General features: G+C 40.0%; 1 protein-coding gene across 1 annotated transcript; it reads left to right on the plus strand.

Moving 5' to 3' along the window:
- Nucleotides 1-2,615: 2,615 nt before the first annotated feature.
- On the plus strand, nucleotides 2,616-16,326 carry prdm1a (PR domain containing 1a, with ZNF domain). Its single transcript, XM_084088098.1, has 7 exons — nucleotides 2,616-2,782; nucleotides 4,887-5,129; nucleotides 7,244-7,363; nucleotides 8,723-8,975; nucleotides 12,234-13,201; nucleotides 13,815-13,943; nucleotides 14,264-16,326. Exons 1-7 carry the CDS (start codon nucleotides 2,756-2,758, stop codon nucleotides 14,837-14,839), a joined length of 2,316 nt encoding a protein of 771 aa, XP_083944224.1. The 5' UTR covers nucleotides 2,616-2,755; the 3' UTR covers nucleotides 14,840-16,326.
- Nucleotides 16,327-17,487: the final 1,161 nt, after the last annotated feature.

Here is a 17,487-nt window from a genome sequence, read left to right on the forward strand (position 1 = left end):
GCGCATGCGTAAACCCTCATGAAAGCTCACTGAGACGATACAGACGGAGAAATAAATAATAAAGGTATCATTCTTCTGACAGGATCATTTGATTTAGCAATATTCACTGATCGTCCAGGTCGCTCTCATGCGTCACCGCAGCAGATGCGAGTGAGTTTTCTGTCATGTTTGCAGGACTGTGATATGAAGAGTGTGTGAAGTAACATATTTTAGCAGCAGTGTGAAAGTGAACAGCACATTACAGGCACAATACCATTATAAACATGAATATCTATTAGTACAATATGCATCACATGACTAAACTTACATCAATGTTTTTAAACTCCTCAGTTTTCACAGTCCACACGACAACACGGAAACAGCGGTTCAAATTCACCCACTTTGCAGAGGTTTTCAAAAAGCTTAATTTTCATTAATAAAAACGGCGTCTCAGTGTCGACGGAAGGCCAAAACAGAGAGAAAAAGTGTGTAAGGCCTCGGTGTTGCCCATGTTCTGTGCTCCTGCTGGAGTCTCAGGCTTTAGAGCCGGTCTCATGCAGAAGAATGAACACACATCAGTCATATAATCACCCATGATTAATCAAGCCATGAATATCATATGATATAAATGATATAAACGCATGAGTGTGTTGGTGCCGGTCCTGAGTGGGTCTGTGTGTAAACAGCTGTGGGCCGGGTCGGGGGGGTTCTGGGCGCATGTAATCTTCTGGCTAGTCTTCTGCCAGGAAAGAGTGGGCTGTGTGTGATGTGGTCAACTCTCCGTTTTCACCAAACCAACTCCAAATCACATCTGGAGCACACTGCCGTTCAGCAGATCGGGGTCGGGACACTCATAATGCTTCTGAAAGAGCCTCTTCTGCTCACCAAAGCTGCACTTATTTGATTAAAAATACAAAAAAACAGTAATATTGTGAAATGTTTTCTATTTTAAAATGTAATTTATTCCTGTGATCAGAGCTGATGTTCAGCATCATTACTCCAGTCTTCAGTGTCACATGATCCTTCAGAAATCACTCTAATATGATGATCTGATGCTCAAGAAACATTTATGATTATTAATGTTGAAAACAGTTCAAATTTTTGTGGAAACCGTTATACATTTTATTTTTCAGGATTCTTTGATGAATAGAAAGTTCAAAAGATCAGCATTTATTTGAAATAGAATCTTTTATAAATGTCTTTACTGTAACTTTTGATCAGTTTAACTCATCCTTGAGGTATAAAAGTACTGATTTATTTTATTTATTTCCCCAGAAAAAAATAAAATAAAAATTCTTACTGATCAAACTTTTGAACGGTAGTGTTTAATGTTATAAAAGCTTTATATTTCAGATAAATGCTGTTCTTTTGAAATTTATTCATCAAAGAATCCTGAAATAAAAATATAAAAAACTGTTTTAACACTGATAATAATCATAAATGTTTCTTGAGTATCAAATCATCATATTAGAATGATTTGTGAAGGATCATGTGACACTGAAGACTGGAGTAATGATGCTGAACATTCACAGGAATAAATTACACTTTACTGTATATTCACATATAAAACAGCTATTTACACTGGAATAATATTTCACTATATTACTGTTTTTTTTTTGTATTTTTAATCAAATAAATACAGCCTTGGTGAGCAGAAGAGACTTATTTTAAAAACATTATAAATCATATCGATCCAAAACTTTTGACTGGTCGTGTGTATTGAGACTATTCTATGTTCTATGTTGGTGTGAGTTAGCATGAGCGCTGTCAGGAGTGAATAACGCACCGGAGAGGCTCAGCACTGTGGGAACACTGTGGATAAAAGAGGAACAGGGACGTCAGAGATCTCCCAGTAAACGGCATTCGTCACTGAGTCTCCGTCACAGGACGTCCTTCCTCCTCAGGACGAGAGCGAGACGCTGAAACATGTTCACTTTCCTCACACACACACACACACACACACACACACACACACACACACACCTCTGGGGCTGTGAGTCCACGCAGCGTCTCGATCAGCAGAGACATGGGGCTAGTACTGGACAAAACTATTCGTTTTGGATTCATGTGTCTAGAATTTAAAGAAAAAGAAAGAAAAAGAGCACAGATTTATCTTTATACAGGATTATTTAGGATTATAAGTGCACTGTTTTTAGAGTAAAAAGGCCAATGAAAAGATTATGAAAGTAAATTTAAAATAAATGTAATTATTATTGTTTTTTTAATTTATTTGTTATTTTATTTTGCTTGAATAATGTGTGTGCGTGGGGGGGGATTTTCAATTGTGAAAATGTCATGAAAATAAAAAGTTGTTTTTTTATGGTAAAAATGCATTTAAAAAAAAAGTGTCCTGTTAGGTTTAGGGTAGGTTAGGGTTAGATTATAATATTTATAACTGTCTTCATATAAAAGCAATAGGTGTGTGTGGGTGTGTGTGTGTGTGTGTGTGAGTGAGTGTGTGTGTGAGTGTGTGTGTGTGTGTGTGTGTGTAGCAGCACAGTGATTGTTAGATCATGTCCTCTGGGGGCAGAGTCAGTGACAGTGGAGTGGGAGGAGTCAGTTACACTGGGGTGGGAGGAGTCAGTGGGCGGGGCCAACGTGCCTTCAACAAGTCAGACAAACATGCTCAGTTAGTCAGTCAATCTCAGGCACTCGCAGGAGAAGTCATTACCATCTGGACTAGCAGTGGGACGAGACGGAGAACTGAGCTGCACCTGTCCCACACACTCACTCACACACACACACACACTCAGGGGAGAGATCACACACAGCCTCTATGTGTGGCTGGGACCAGAGCGTCCTGGTAAGTGACATTTCTCTGAGCTTATTTCTGTGGGAAGCCAAGAATGCGTTTTACATTACAATCAACTGTTTCTGTTATTACATTAATTAAATGTTTAGAGCTTATTTAGTTGTGTAGAGGTTGTTAATTATATGTGGTGTGATTGTTTGTTGTGAGGCTTGTGAACTGTTTTATTGGGGCTTTCTAGTTAATTTATTTTTTTTAGTTTTAGTTCTCGGCTATGAGAGTGTAGTCATTTCTATTTATTTTAATTCATTTAAAACAATTCTTATCTTCTGTATTTATTGGCTGGATGCATCTATATATACATATATATTTGTTATATATATAATTATATACAGTATATATATATATATATATATATATATATATATATATATATATATATATATATATAATTTATTTAAAGTAAAGGTTTTTAAAGTAAAGGTTTTTAAATGATTTCACCTAAAAGCAGTGTTTTAGATATAGTTTTATATGTTGTCTGTATATTTAGTACGCTTACATCTGATTTCCATGTTTGTTAATGTTGAGTTTCTCAGTTTCACTATGAGTTTTGGTCCTACAGCTGTCCTACGCGCAAGACTTTCTAACAAAAGAAAAAACTGTTTTCTGCTCTTCTCTTGTATAAAAAAATAGTACAAAATACTAGTATAATAGAAAATGCTCAACTACAACATAAAATATCCACGAATCAACTTTTTTACTTTAGAAGTTGCTGTCTGTTCTGAAACATGAAATTTGACTGATTCAGTGAACTTTATAACTTAATACAAATTATAGAACTGTGAACATTTGTAGTTTATAGGAACGAAAAAGTTCCCATGAATGCACTTTTAATTCTTCAAGAGGTTTATAAAACATTCTCAGAGTTTTGGTTGAGAATTTTACCTATTTTGTCTCGCGTGTTGGTTGAAGTATCGGATCGTATCACTTTTGCGTCCCAGTGCAAAACCGTTTCTCCTCTTTTGTTTCTGTTTCTCTCACACACACATTCTCCGGGATGGATTGATGGTTCCTCTGATTCCACATTTAGCCACATTCAGAAGCAGACGGGACTTCCTTCCTCTGTTTTCCTCCATTTGTGACTATTTTTTCACTCCGGGAAGAAAACAGGGAGAGGGGAAGAGGAGCGAGGGATAGTTGATGGACAGAAATGAAGAGTAGGACACTAGAAGAGAGATTGGGATCAGTTCAGCTCAGGATGTCTTTTATTTACTTTAAGGAGCACTTTAGCTTCTCTGTGTTGAAAGACGATTCAGCAACACTTCATGTGTGATGCATTATAAAAGCTTTCATATTGCATTATATTTTTTCATAAGTAGTTGTAAGCAAAGTTAAAATGCTGTGTAATATTTGCAGATTTCTTGTTGCATCTGAAATTTGTTGTTTTTCGTGTGTTTTCATAGATTACACTTTCTAAAGGCGAAACATAAGTATTGTGATATAGTATAACTGTGGTTACAATTATTAATGAGAACATACAATGCATTATAAGGTGCATAATTAAATGTATTATATATATATATAAAGGCTTTAACCCTCTGGTGCTCTTCACGTGGAAAAATGACTGATTTTTTTTTTTTTAATGAAATGAATGTACTATATTTTAGTTTGATAATGTTTTGTATTTAATACTTTGTATTTTTAGGGGATTTTATGGTACTAAATTATATTTACGCTGTATTTATAATCCATTTATTCACTTTTTGAGCATAGACCTGAAAATGTTATGTCCAGCTTAAACTGGTAAATCTTGAACGCTTTCGAGCGACAGACTGAAGTTTGATCTCTTCTCAAAGACGACACTCGGCAGATTATTGCTGAAGTGAAAGAAGTTTTAAAAAGTGAACTTAAAAAAAGTCACAGAATGTTATGTTTAAATGACCGAACAGCACTAGAGGATAAAGTAAAGTGTTACCAAAAACAACCGAGATCTAATTTAGGCAAAAGCAAAATTTCAAATGAATTTCTTGCTATTAAAGAATATTTGTGTATCATAAATGTTTCATAGAAAATGAGCATTGATGTAGTTCAACCTTTGCCCTTTACCTAGATAATGTTTAGCTCTCACACAGACTACAACCCCTCTTCTTGTCCTCAGGCTGCTTCTCATCACAGCTCGGCAATGTTGACTACTGAGGGAGCGCCCTACACCGCAGACAATGAGGAGCTCAAGATGGATGTGGAGGATGCAGACATGACAAAATGGACGGAGGAAGAGTTTGAGGAGAAGTGCACGTACGTGGTGAAGGACCACACCTGGGAGGGTCCGGTGGAGAACACACGGGCCGAGGCGTCCTTGCCCAGAAACCTGGCCTTCAAACACCCGGCACACACCAAAGAGGTACGACAGCGCCAGCACACACTCATGCTTTCTGAAATCTGCTAACAACACAAGCAAACAGAGAGAGAGTCACATTATCAAACCGCAAGAACTTTGAATGGTTGTGATTTTTGTTTAAACGGCATCTCCATAAAGCCACACCCACTGATCACACAACTGGTATTAATCTTCTTTATCTGCACTGTCAGCCCTTGTTTTGTTGAAAAAACCCTCCCTGTCTACGTCTGTGTGTGTGCTTAATAATTTCTAACTCGCATTGTCACTCGGCTAACACAAACATCCATACATCAGCGCACCGCATGACAAGCTCCTCGAGCTCCAGAGTGCAAAAGTTGAGCGGCGCGATCGTTTGCCATCTATCACACCGGGTTTATCTGCAGGTCTGTGTCCACCACAGTCCACACACACACTACTTTCCACCTTTCCTGCGCTAATGACGGCTGACGCTGTGAATGGGATTAGGCTTCTCCTCTTTTCAAAGTGTTTGTAGATCAATAGGAACAGGGTTATGGATTTTTTCATCAATTGCTCTGTCCGTGTTATCTCTTCCTGTGAGCACGTACTTATGAGCTGATAAAGAGTTAGCGCTCTTTCTTCAAGAAACACCTGAGGATCAAACAGGAAGAGAGTGAGTGAAGTCATGTGGGAGATTAGCATGATGAGAGACGCCGTTTAATGAGTGCTTGTAATCGCTCTTTACAGGAGAGCATAGATCCACACAAAAGTATTTAAAGTATCAAACTCATACACTGTGAAAAAATAATCGTGATTTTAACGGTAAAAGACTGTAAAAATGCTACGGTGAAAAACTGTTAATTGGTTAACGGAAAGTTTCCGTACTATATACGGTTAATAACTTTTTTTGGACGTGAAAAAGAACAAGTCATTGTGTAATTTACAGTGAAAAAATGTATATTGACATTCACATTTGATGTATTTTTGGTGAAATAACCGTTTCTTCATAGTTTTTTCTAGTCAGTTATGTACATTAGGGTTTTATGTTACATTTAATGTTGTTAAATTAATGTTTATTGCATTTCTAAATTTAATTTCATGTGTGTTACCATGATGGTGTTTAGTGTTTGTGTGAATATACAGCTTCTATATCTTAGTATTAACTTTCTCAGCTTGAGATGAGCTTTGGTTCATCATGTGACTCTCATCACCGCTGTGATTGGTGGATGTCAGTGTATTACAATGGTACAAAACAGATTAGTACTTCAATAGATTAAATTAAATTAACATATCAGATAATGAAATACGGTTATTTACTGTATATTTGTTAAGTCTGTAAAACCTAAAATGTCGCTGGCGTATTTTTACGGTAAATTTCTGGCAACCATTTTATTACCGTAAATTTACCAGATTTTTTTTTTTACAGTTTATCACCATTTTGTAGTATAAACTTGGAAAGCCTGCGCTAATAGGCTTTATTAATATAACACACCTGTATGATTCGGTGTTGTGTAGAGAGGTTAAGCTCTGGCGCTCTCGTCAGAAGTGTCCGTGTGGTTAATCAGAGGTGAAGCGGGACAAACGAGTCGTCTCTCTCAGCCTTAGGACACAACCTTGATGACCTTTCACTTCCCGTGGCTGTCGGGAGAGGTGACGCTTGAAGAGACGCATGGCTCGGTGTCTTTCAAGTGCGCACATCTGGCTGACTGTCAATTAATTACCCCTCTTTCTCTCTCTCACACACACACACACACACACACACACACACACACTAATATAATGATGCTAGCAATGAATCAGAAAATGATTTTGGTCATCTACCTCTTTCTCAACCACCTGTTTACCTACTATTTTCTGACCAGGTCATTGGTGTAGTAAGCAGAGATAAATAACTCAACCCCTGGGTTGTTGTGTCTGACCCATGATCTGGGCAACACAAGAAAACTACCCAAACACTGGGTTGTTACGTCTGACCCAGGAGCTGGGTAACACAAAAACTACCCAAAATACTGAAAAAATAACCTTAAAAAATTTCCCAAAAAGGCTCAACCCAGGAATTGGGTAGAAAAAAACACCTAAGATTGTTTTTTTTAGAGTGTAAGGTCTTCTACCTCTTAACCACTTGTTTGTAACCACCGTTTATGTTATTTTTTGACCAGGTCATTGGTGTAGTGAGCAGAGAATACATCCCCAAAGGCACACGCTTCGGCCCCCTTGTGGGAGAAAGTTACACTGCAGAAAACGTCCCCAAAGATGCCAACAGGAAGTACTTCTGGCGGGTGAGTTGTTTTGTTTCAGAAGCTTTCAATAAAAGTAGGAGCGACAAGTTAAAAAAAAATACCGGGTCACTTCCTGTTCCACTGACTGACTTCCTGCGTGACATCATGGGCTGGATGGTTACAGCAGCAGTGAGTTTGTATTGTCAGAGCGATCAGAAACTGCTGAGTAAAGATCTGCTGTTTTGGGAACTGCACTGGCTGAGAGTGCAGCGATTCGTTCATCTTTATTTGACTGTGCAGTGTGTGGGACCGGAAGTGCAGGATGACTCTTCAGTTCTGCTGCTGTAAATATACACGTCTTTCTTGAGAATACGTGAGCTCGACGGATCATCCGTGTCATCGTAGCGTTTAAAGTCAGCATCACAGTTGTTGCCACTACCAATCCCCTCACTCATCTGTGCCAGCAGCCGCCGTCACGGAGACACTTCAGCTCTTATTTATTTATATAGCACATCTAATAGCAACGTTTATTAATTTACCAAGCCTAGCAAATGAAGGCATGACTACACACTCTTAGACATACTCACACAACTGTATAGTGAGATCAGTATAGAAGAGTTAGAGAAAAAAATTAAATGAAAATAAGTTATTACTTCAATGAACAGATTACCCTTAACTAAGTTAAAAAGATAAGTTTTCAACTGAGACTGAACATCTCTATTGCTTGAGCTTGCTGGATATGAAGGGGAAGACTGTTCCACAACTGAAAAAGCCCGCTCAACCTTTGACTTTTTCTTAGAATAAGGGACAAAATTGGTTCGTTGATCTTAATTTCCTACCTGATATTTAAAACCCTAAAAGGTCATTTGGAGACATGTTATGCATTCTTTCCTGAGTTCCTGTCAGAAAGTGCAAAGTCACCCCGCTCTAGTCTTATTTTCTGTCACTTCTATTTTGCTGCCAAATCTAAGATCCCCAAGCGGAACAACTCTGGTCTTTACCTACTAGTGACAGCATTGATATCATTCTTTCCTCAGTTACTGTCAGTCTTTCACCATATGGTGCAAGACAGGTGATGACACAGTCACTGGTGAGAGTGTTCAAGTAGAAGAGGAAGTACAGTGTTGACGTTTCAGAGGGAAACCTTGTTTGTGACGTCTCAAAGTGTTCCTGGAACTTGCAAGCTTAGTGTAGAACTCATACTGAGACAGGCGTCCCCCCTAACAAACTTCAGACGAGTCCTAGGACTGTTGGAGAGACTGTGAATATTAGTGCGGGGGTGTTTGCTGACTCACTATGTGACTTTATAAGAGCAAATCCCACTCATTTGTTTCACAGACATGAGAAACACACTGGGGGACTTGAGAACAGAACATTTTTATCGCGTCTGATCTTCATTTTCTTCTTTATATTTTGTAGATATACTCAAATGGAGAGTTCTGCCATTTTGTGGACGGACTGGACGAGGAGAAGAGTAACTGGATGCGTTATGTGAATCCGGCTCATTCCCAGCAGGAGCAGAATCTTGCCGCCTGCCAGAACGGGATGAGCATCTATTTCTACACCGTCAAGGCCATTCCTGCTGACCAGGAGCTCCTGGTGTGGTACTGCCCTGAGTTTGCCCGACGCCTCAACTACCCTGCCTCTGGAGAGATTATGATGCAAAAACTCAGTAAGTTCATGCAAACAACTTCTCTTTGTTTGTCATAGCCCTGGGGTCTCGTTTATAACCGTTGCGTGGCACAAAACAGGCCCTGAAAGAGGCGTACGCCACTTCACACGCATACGTTGTAATTTATTAAAACAAACTTGACAGGAACATTTTTGCAAACTTTGATCCATGCGTACAAACATTCTGGAGACGGAGCAGTGTAACGACACCGATGATGATCTGATGATCAATGATGGTCATAATCATAAATACAGTGCATGTTCACAATAACATTTTACATAAATTTATCTTTAATAAATTCAGTTCAAACTGTATCAGTTTACAAAACTATCAAATATACACCATATGCCATTAAATATGCCATTCTCATTAATGGAGTTAAGCACTTATTTCACATTTCCGAGAAGAACAAAAAAAATGATATTCTAATAAATAGAAATATTTGTAGTGTATGCTCTGCTTTTGAACACTTTTCCTGTGGTATGCTTAGCGCATGATGATAATAGCAGAACTCATGGTCTGAGGAAATATATTTTATAAAAATATAAAGCAATTAAAAAAGATTGAAAAGATTGAGAAAAACTTTCTCTAAAATGTATTTTATACAATTTGATTTATTTATTCTAAAACAAGGCAAGGATCGGCTACTAAATGATTTTTAACCATTGAAGCACATCCGTATCTCATATTTTCCTAATGTCTTGTACCGTTAAACATGGTATCATGTGGATGAATATGCATATGCAAATTATATGATATGCATAGTAAAACGAGGCGTTGTAAGCTCATATATGGTTATTTCGGGGAGGAGACGCATGTTCACAATCTTCCTCTGACTGGGATTATAAAGGGAATCTTGCGCAGGTTCTGGCGTTCGCAAGTCTGAATATTTTTTGCCGTTCGCCATTTTTGTCTTTCGGGCGCACATACACTTTTAGTAAGGATCCTACGCACAGTTTTATAAATGAGACCCCTGGTTCCTCGTTATCTCAGTTTAAGTCAAGGAAAACATGCCATCCCACTTTAGAGATAGACCATTGTGCAAACACACCAGCGTCTTCTCTTTCATCTGCGTTAGGATCGGAATTCTTTGAACCACTCGATTTCTCTGCTTTCTTCCCCAACAATGTTTTCCTTCAGACTAATTACAAAGAATAGCAGTGTAATGCTCCAGCCATTGGTGTTTGAGGATGTTCTTTAAACATGAAAGTGCAGGCTAAGGTTTGTTTTGCCCAACATAATAAACCGGCAATAAAAGTCCTCAAAGCTGAAAGGACGAGACAGAAGAAAAGATTGATACGGAGGACAGGGGGAGATTATAGTTAGGTGAACAGGCCAGTCAGTGTGACTCCTCTCCCCAGAGTCATGCGCATACCCCGGGGCCACTGGATGTAGCCGACCCCTTGAGCTCAACACACACACACACACACACATAGACAAGCCTGTAATTACACCTACTCCCTCATACCTGCAGCCTGAAGAGGGAATAATAGCTCCTGGATCTCAAAGCTGAACAGCAGTGAAACCTAGTGTGACTCAGCCCAACAGAACGGGGTGATCTGACTGACACAACCTCCCACATGAAACTGATTTAGACGTTGACTTTCTATTTCACTGGCCCTGTCTGGTGTAAAACGACAGCACATTCAGCCAACGTGTATCTTAAGTGCCTTCATTCCTACCGTCCTGCCTCAGGAGGTGTGGGAGGAACTTTTTCATTTGCTTGCCACTTTAAGAGTAAGGAGAGGCTAGTAAGAGCGTGCGCAAGAGAAGAAAAAAAACCCATCTCCATTGACTAGTTGAACTTCCTGGCGGCAGGGCTGTGCTGACAGATTGATATCTCTGTGATCACCGGCTGTTTGTTTTTGGCAAGCTCTCTAGGGAGGAACAGAACTGGTGCTATCTGTGGAAGAGAGGTGGGAGGGGAGAGCTGATAACCTCTCGGTTTGTTTACACGTAGCTGCCGGGACAGAAGGATAGGGGAGAAGAGAGTACAGTACATCTTTTAAGAGATGCACACAGTCATATTCACACTTGAATTCTACACAGTTAACCCTGTGAATGTTAAGTGGACAGGAAGCAGGAAGTTATTTAATTGTTTACATCCTTTTAAAGGAGATAAGTATTTAAGACGTATGGGAAAGTAATTTTCTAATTAGCTTTCCACCTTTCATTAAATGTGGGTGTGTGGAAGAGTCCGGGTGGTTTATAATGGGTCTATTTAGCCCAAACATTCTGACTCCTCGTCTGATTTTATTTATTTTTTTATTTTTTTTATGTGAATTCTGTGCAAGCTTTTAAGTTTGAGGTTGTGCAGAAATTTGGGAGCTCATGAAAGATCGATCACTAAATAATATCCGGTCTCTTTGGACTCTACAAGGGAGAGATCTAGGCATGTAGATCCCTATTAGCAGGACGCCATCCGTCCCCCCACACCCACTCAGTGAACCCCATTAGATAGTATCAGTGCATCCATCCCACCCTGACCGGGGCGCTGTCAGGCTCACATCCTGTAGACCCTAACACCAGACAATTTGTCAAACTGTCACACTAAGTGAACCACTGGGGTGCTTTGTTGAAATCTGGTTTAAGAAGAGCTATGTGCTCCGGGACAATGGAGCTGCTGTATCCCTCAAATTAACAATAACTGGATTGGATGTACTTGTTTCTCAATCTCAATTAGATAATACCAGTTTAGCTCAACCAATCACCAAGCAATGCTTCATTGTGTTCAGTCTGTGTGTAAAAAGAGCATTAGCAATTAAAGAAAACACACTTCAGCAAAACATGATCAGGTCAAAGTGTCTGAATCATTTCTGGCCCCAGATGTTTATTAATGTCACTGGTAGTCTCTGTATGAAGAATATTTGGGTATAATATGTCACAGTTTACTTTATTTTGCCCTCCTCATTTACAGAAATGGACTATAGTGTCCTGATCACACTAGTAAAAAATATCAAAAATGATATCTGGTGTCTGAATATTTTTATTTTTTTGTGTTCGTTTGACTGTATTTTTACAACATGTTTTTGAAGCGCTGATCATTGTAGCCAATCACAGACATATTCGATGAGCGCGTGAACATCATGGCCAATCAGAGGTGTTTATGGCTCCGCTCATCAGCGCTCAAAGCGTCACATTTTTTACAATTTCAGTATTGACTTGGTACAGAAGTCAGCACTTTTTGACAACTCTAACACAAAGAGATATGTGAATTCGTGAGAAAATTATTGACATTGTGTTATTGTGTGTGAACAGAGCAGAGCCTGATTGAAGCCAAGCAGCAAGTGACCGAAGTCAAGCACCCGGTGAAAAGAGAGCACAGCGTTTCAGAGATCTTGAAAGACGTTCTGCAAGAACCCAGCAGACCTCTTCCCACCCGTCCTCGCTGCCCAAACACCCCAGACCGACCTCTGTACCCCAGTCCTGTCTATCCGCTCCGCCCTTCCCTAAACGAGGACTTTTTAAAGAGCACCACAGTGTTTGGCCTCCCGAGCCGCTCCCACAGACAGCGTTCAGCGACGCCCAGCCCTTCTGCACACAGCAGTCCCGAGAGAAGCCCAGAAAGCAGTCCTGCACCAGCATCCCTTGAGCCACGAGACAGTCTTCTTTCCTTCTCTCCAGCACTGTACAGTCGAGGCCTGAACCACTACCATGGCTACTCACCGGCCGGCTCAATGCCATTCTACCCGAACCCGCACTACTCACGCTACCTCATGCCCCACTACCCTGTTAGTAGTCTGAGTGGGCCACCTACCCTAGGGGGTATGTTTCCACACATGTACCCGTTTTACAGCAGCCTGATCCCCCCTCATGTACCCTTCCCACCTGGGATTCTTCCATCCGAGGGCGGTCGACAGTTCCTGCTTCCCCCTGACTCTCCGGCTCCCAGGGATCTCCTTCTCCCAGCGGCCACCAGTGCCTTTTCCGCAGCCACTTCTCTGAAAGACAAACCCATCATCCACGGGCACGGGCACCACTATGCTCCTGCCGGCGGGTCTCCAACAGCCGGCTCGGGAGCCTCTACGGGACGCGTTCCTACCAAGCCTACCTCAGCCATCCTGAGCACCAGCCGCACAGAGGACGAGGCCATCAATCTCAGCAAGATGAAACGAGGCTCCGCAGGCTACAAAAGTCTCGATTATCCACTTAAGAAGCAGAACGGGAAGATCAAGTACGAGTGCAATGTTTGCACCAAGACTTTCGGTCAACTTTCCAATCTCAAGGTAAGCAAGAGAACTGTCTCTCTGTGTGCTATATTTGAAATACTCCTCGTAGTGCCTAGCAGGGTTGTGTATCCTTTGAATTTGAACGATTTTGATTGCGATTCTTATCGATTCCTGATTTCGATTCCAATAAGGTATAAAAAAAAAAACGTATATATCATTCACATATAGTCTTATTGCAAAACATTTAATTTCAGCTGAAGATCATGAACAAAAATCAACAGGCTAAAGAACACTTTGCCTGTAGTTTAAAAACACCGTAGAAAAACAACTAGCCTAACTAATATAAATTTCAAGCATTATTAAAGACAAATAAACACTCAGTAATTAAAAAAGAACAAATAGAAGAAACATTTTTTTTTTTGCAATCGCAACAAATAGATACAACTGAACAAAGATATACGATTGAAATTAACAGTGTTTTAAGATTTGCAGGTATTCAGGTAGAAACTGCACTTTATAATTAAAATATACATTACAAAAATAGTTACTAAAGTTATTTGTATCCGAACAAGTATACGATTCCTGACCACAAGTATTTGATTCCAGAATTGGATTTCAATTTGATTCGATTCCCAACCCTAGTGCCTATCTAACCTACCTTTGTTTTCAGGTTCACCTGCGTGTCCACAGTGGTGAACGACCCTTTAAGTGTCAGACCTGCAATAAAGGTTTCACCCAGCTGGCCCATCTGCAGAAACACTTTCTGGTCCACACCGGAGAGAAACCCCACGAGTGCCAGGTAAAATAAACATAATATGTAATATAATGTACAGTCAAACCAAAATTGCTTGGTAATTGGTTGAGCTAAACTGGTATTATCTAATTGTGTAGTTAAATTTAACAGCTGACAGATATTCAACATAATTCATGTGTGAAAACCAGTCAAATATCAACTGATCTGATTGAGTTCTTCTCATAATTTATTACCATTTTCTAAACTATAGAGAATAAACTGTGATAATGTGAGAAATGTTGAAGGTGTCTGAATACATTTAGCTTTGACTGAGTTCTCCGCACAGATGAGAGCGAGATGCTAAAACTCTGCTTTGACCTTCACAGGTGTGTCACAAGCGTTTCAGCAGCACGAGCAACTTGAAAACACATCTGCGACTGCATTCTGGGGAAAAGCCCTACCAGTGCAAGATCTGCCCAGCCAAGTTTACACAGTTCGTCCACCTCAAGCTGCACAAACGGCTACACACACGAGAGCGTCCACACCAGTGCCCACACTGCCACCGCAACTACATCCACCTCAACAGTCTGCGCCTCCACCTCAAAGGCTATTGCTTAGCGCTCATCCCTCCTCCCAGCTGCAGCCTCGACGAACTCAACCGCGTCAATGAGGAGATCGAACGCTTCGACATCAGCGATAACGCAGACCGGCTGGAAGAGATGGAGGGGTTTGACGTGGACGGCACGGTGGAGAAACAGATCTTTGGTTTGCTCTGGCAAGAGATGGATTTTAAGGCGTCGTATCACACGGTTAGCACTAGCGGAGACCGGCACCCGTCGACACCGTATCGTCTGAGCGAACATGGAAGCGAGGCGTCGGTCATCAAGGTTCACTGCAGCAGCCCTATTCAACTCCTACCCATCACGGTTAAAAAGGAGACAGAGGAGGCCATGGACACCTAGCCGACGAGGTGCTTTGGACCAGAATACACAATTCTTCTCAAAGAATCAGGCCTTTAAAGGGATAGTTCACCCAAAAATTAAAATTAGCCCATGATTTACTCACCCTCAAGTCATCCTAGGTGTATGACTTTCTTCTTTCAGACGAACACAATCTGAGTTATGTAAAAAAATGTCCTGGCTCTTCCAAGCTTTATAATGGCAGTGAATGGATGTATATTTTTTGAAGTCCATCATAAAAGTGCATCTATCCATCATAAAAGTGCATCTATCCATCATAAACGTGCATCTATCCATCATAAAAGTGCATCTTGTCATACACACCTATGACGAGTTGAGGGAGAGTAAATCATGGGCTAATCTTCATTTTTGGGTGAACTGCTCCTTTAAGTTCAGGGACTTCAGTACTCAGGGCTAACAGACATTGATCCAGTCCATCAGTGCTCCAGTATGTCCTACACAAATGATAAAGACAATCATATCTTTTTTTATTATTATTATTATGATTTGCTCTTCTTGGTGTTTATTTTTAAGTTTGTTACTTAATCTATTTAATTTATTGTTCAACGCGTCATTCTTCACAACCAATACAATGTTTACAATGACTCATTGTAATTTACTGTTTTATATATTTCCTTCTACTGTCCTCTTCTTTGCGGATGGTAAGTGTAAATAGTGTCCCGGTTGACTGTGATTTGATGCGCGACTGCAGAGAGCTTCCCACATTCAGGTTGATTTTTTAATGTGGGCTGAAGTCAGAGGAAGGCTTTTTTGTTTTACTCTAGGAAGGGTTACATATCTGTGTACGTGTTTTACATAACATTTATTTCTCTTAATGTTGAGCTCTACACAATATAATGAATGCAAAAAGGGCATATTATATATTAACAACTGTTACCTCAGATGTGGGAGTGTGTGTGTGCGTGTGTGTGCTTGTATTGAGAGCTATATGTGATGTTTGTTTTGCTAACCAAATGTCCCAGTGTGCAGTTCTGCATGTGGTCCAAAGAAACGCAGTCTGTCACACACAGGCTGTGAGATCGACACTGCTTCTTCTTCCTTATGTGTGGCACATCACTGAAACCAAAAACGATAAAGAAATGAGAATGTGTAGAGACTAACCAAAGCGAACTCTTCAGAGATGTGCAAACGCAGTGTGAGCTGCTGCGACTGTCTGTTCTGAGGTCAGTGGTGACGACCACCTCGGCCTTCGTATGCACTGGCTCTTTGTCCTCCATCTTATGTTTGTACTTTCCCTTTGTTTTTAATATGATTCTGTCCAGCGATATTAGCAGGAGACACATGTGCTGTGAGGTAGTAGTAGTATCTCATAGACTCTCTGTTCTAAAGTATGACCAAAGTCTACACCTCATCTTCAGCTTTAAATTAAAGAAAAAGACTGTCTTTGTTTACATACTGGTTTACGTAGCTATTTAAGTACAGCTTTGACAAAATGTAAATTATAATATAAATCTTCACTGATCTAATGCATTTTTGTGGCTTGTGTGCTCTTTCATTATATATTGGGTACAAGGTTTGATTTTACTCTCCTCTAAACCACCATGTGGCACAAAAACTGAGCGCAGCACTTTCCTAAACATCTGCGTGAAACTTGAACATTGGCTGATCCTTGACGCAAAGTTGATTCTGAGAGAAAGGTGTTTGATGGAACCAGTAAAGCGATACGGTGACGGACAAAAAGTATGTCAAATGTTTTGGTTTCTCCCGAGAAACTTTGTGAAATCTTTGCGAGCGAACGCAGTTTCTCAGGGGAGCGCAAAACTTTAGTGAGAAGATGCAAAAGCATTGAGATATATTTCTTCAATTAAAAAAATATATTTGGCATTCTATCAGATCTGTTATTTTTAACCCTTAAAGAGTTTTTGCATCATGACTTTTGTTTTTCAGATAAAAACAAATATGCAAAAAAATGATTTGCAATTAAATACAGCAAAAAAAAGAAAAAGAAAAAGCCAAACATAAATTCATTTTAGAAAATATGTAAGGGCTCTGATTCTTAGGTACTTAAAAATACAGCAAACTACCCTAAACAGTGCATTAAAAACTGTAGCGAGTAGCTCCGGGGTAAAAGTTAGCAACCCCACAATTACGAGAAGCTTCATGAACATTTCCCATGACTCAACAGACAAAAGAATCAGCCAATGTGTCAAATTCCACACACACAAATCATGAGCTGTTAGTAATGCCACCACAACAGGCCTATACATCACACTAGCCCTCTATAATAATGAAATGCATATGAATGCAAAACAATTAATATCTTTGCACAAAAACATCAAAATGTTGTGTACAGTATTGTGACCAGCTGTGACCACAACAGGGCCTTCTGATGGATTATCACGCAGGGCATCCCACTATAACTATGAAATCCCATTAGTCTAAAATCCTCATAACTGTACATTATAAATATGAGCTGGGTCCATTTCAAGATATTTTTAATGAAAACCTGTCCGAGCAACATTTACTGAAGTGACCTAAACACTTCAAGCCAAAAACACTCCGAACTGAATGAGTAGAAGGTATTTTGATTGTTGAACAGATGTGGTAACACACAGCTCTTCCTAATCCAGCTCTTCTGAGAACACTGACTACACCAACTGGAATCCCTTTCAGCTCTTCTAAAAATGTAC

The sequence above is a fragment of the Abramis brama genome (assembly GCF_963993115.1).
Source record: "Abramis brama genome assembly, chromosome: 17".
NCBI lineage: Eukaryota > Metazoa > Chordata > Actinopteri > Cypriniformes > Leuciscidae > Abramis > Abramis brama.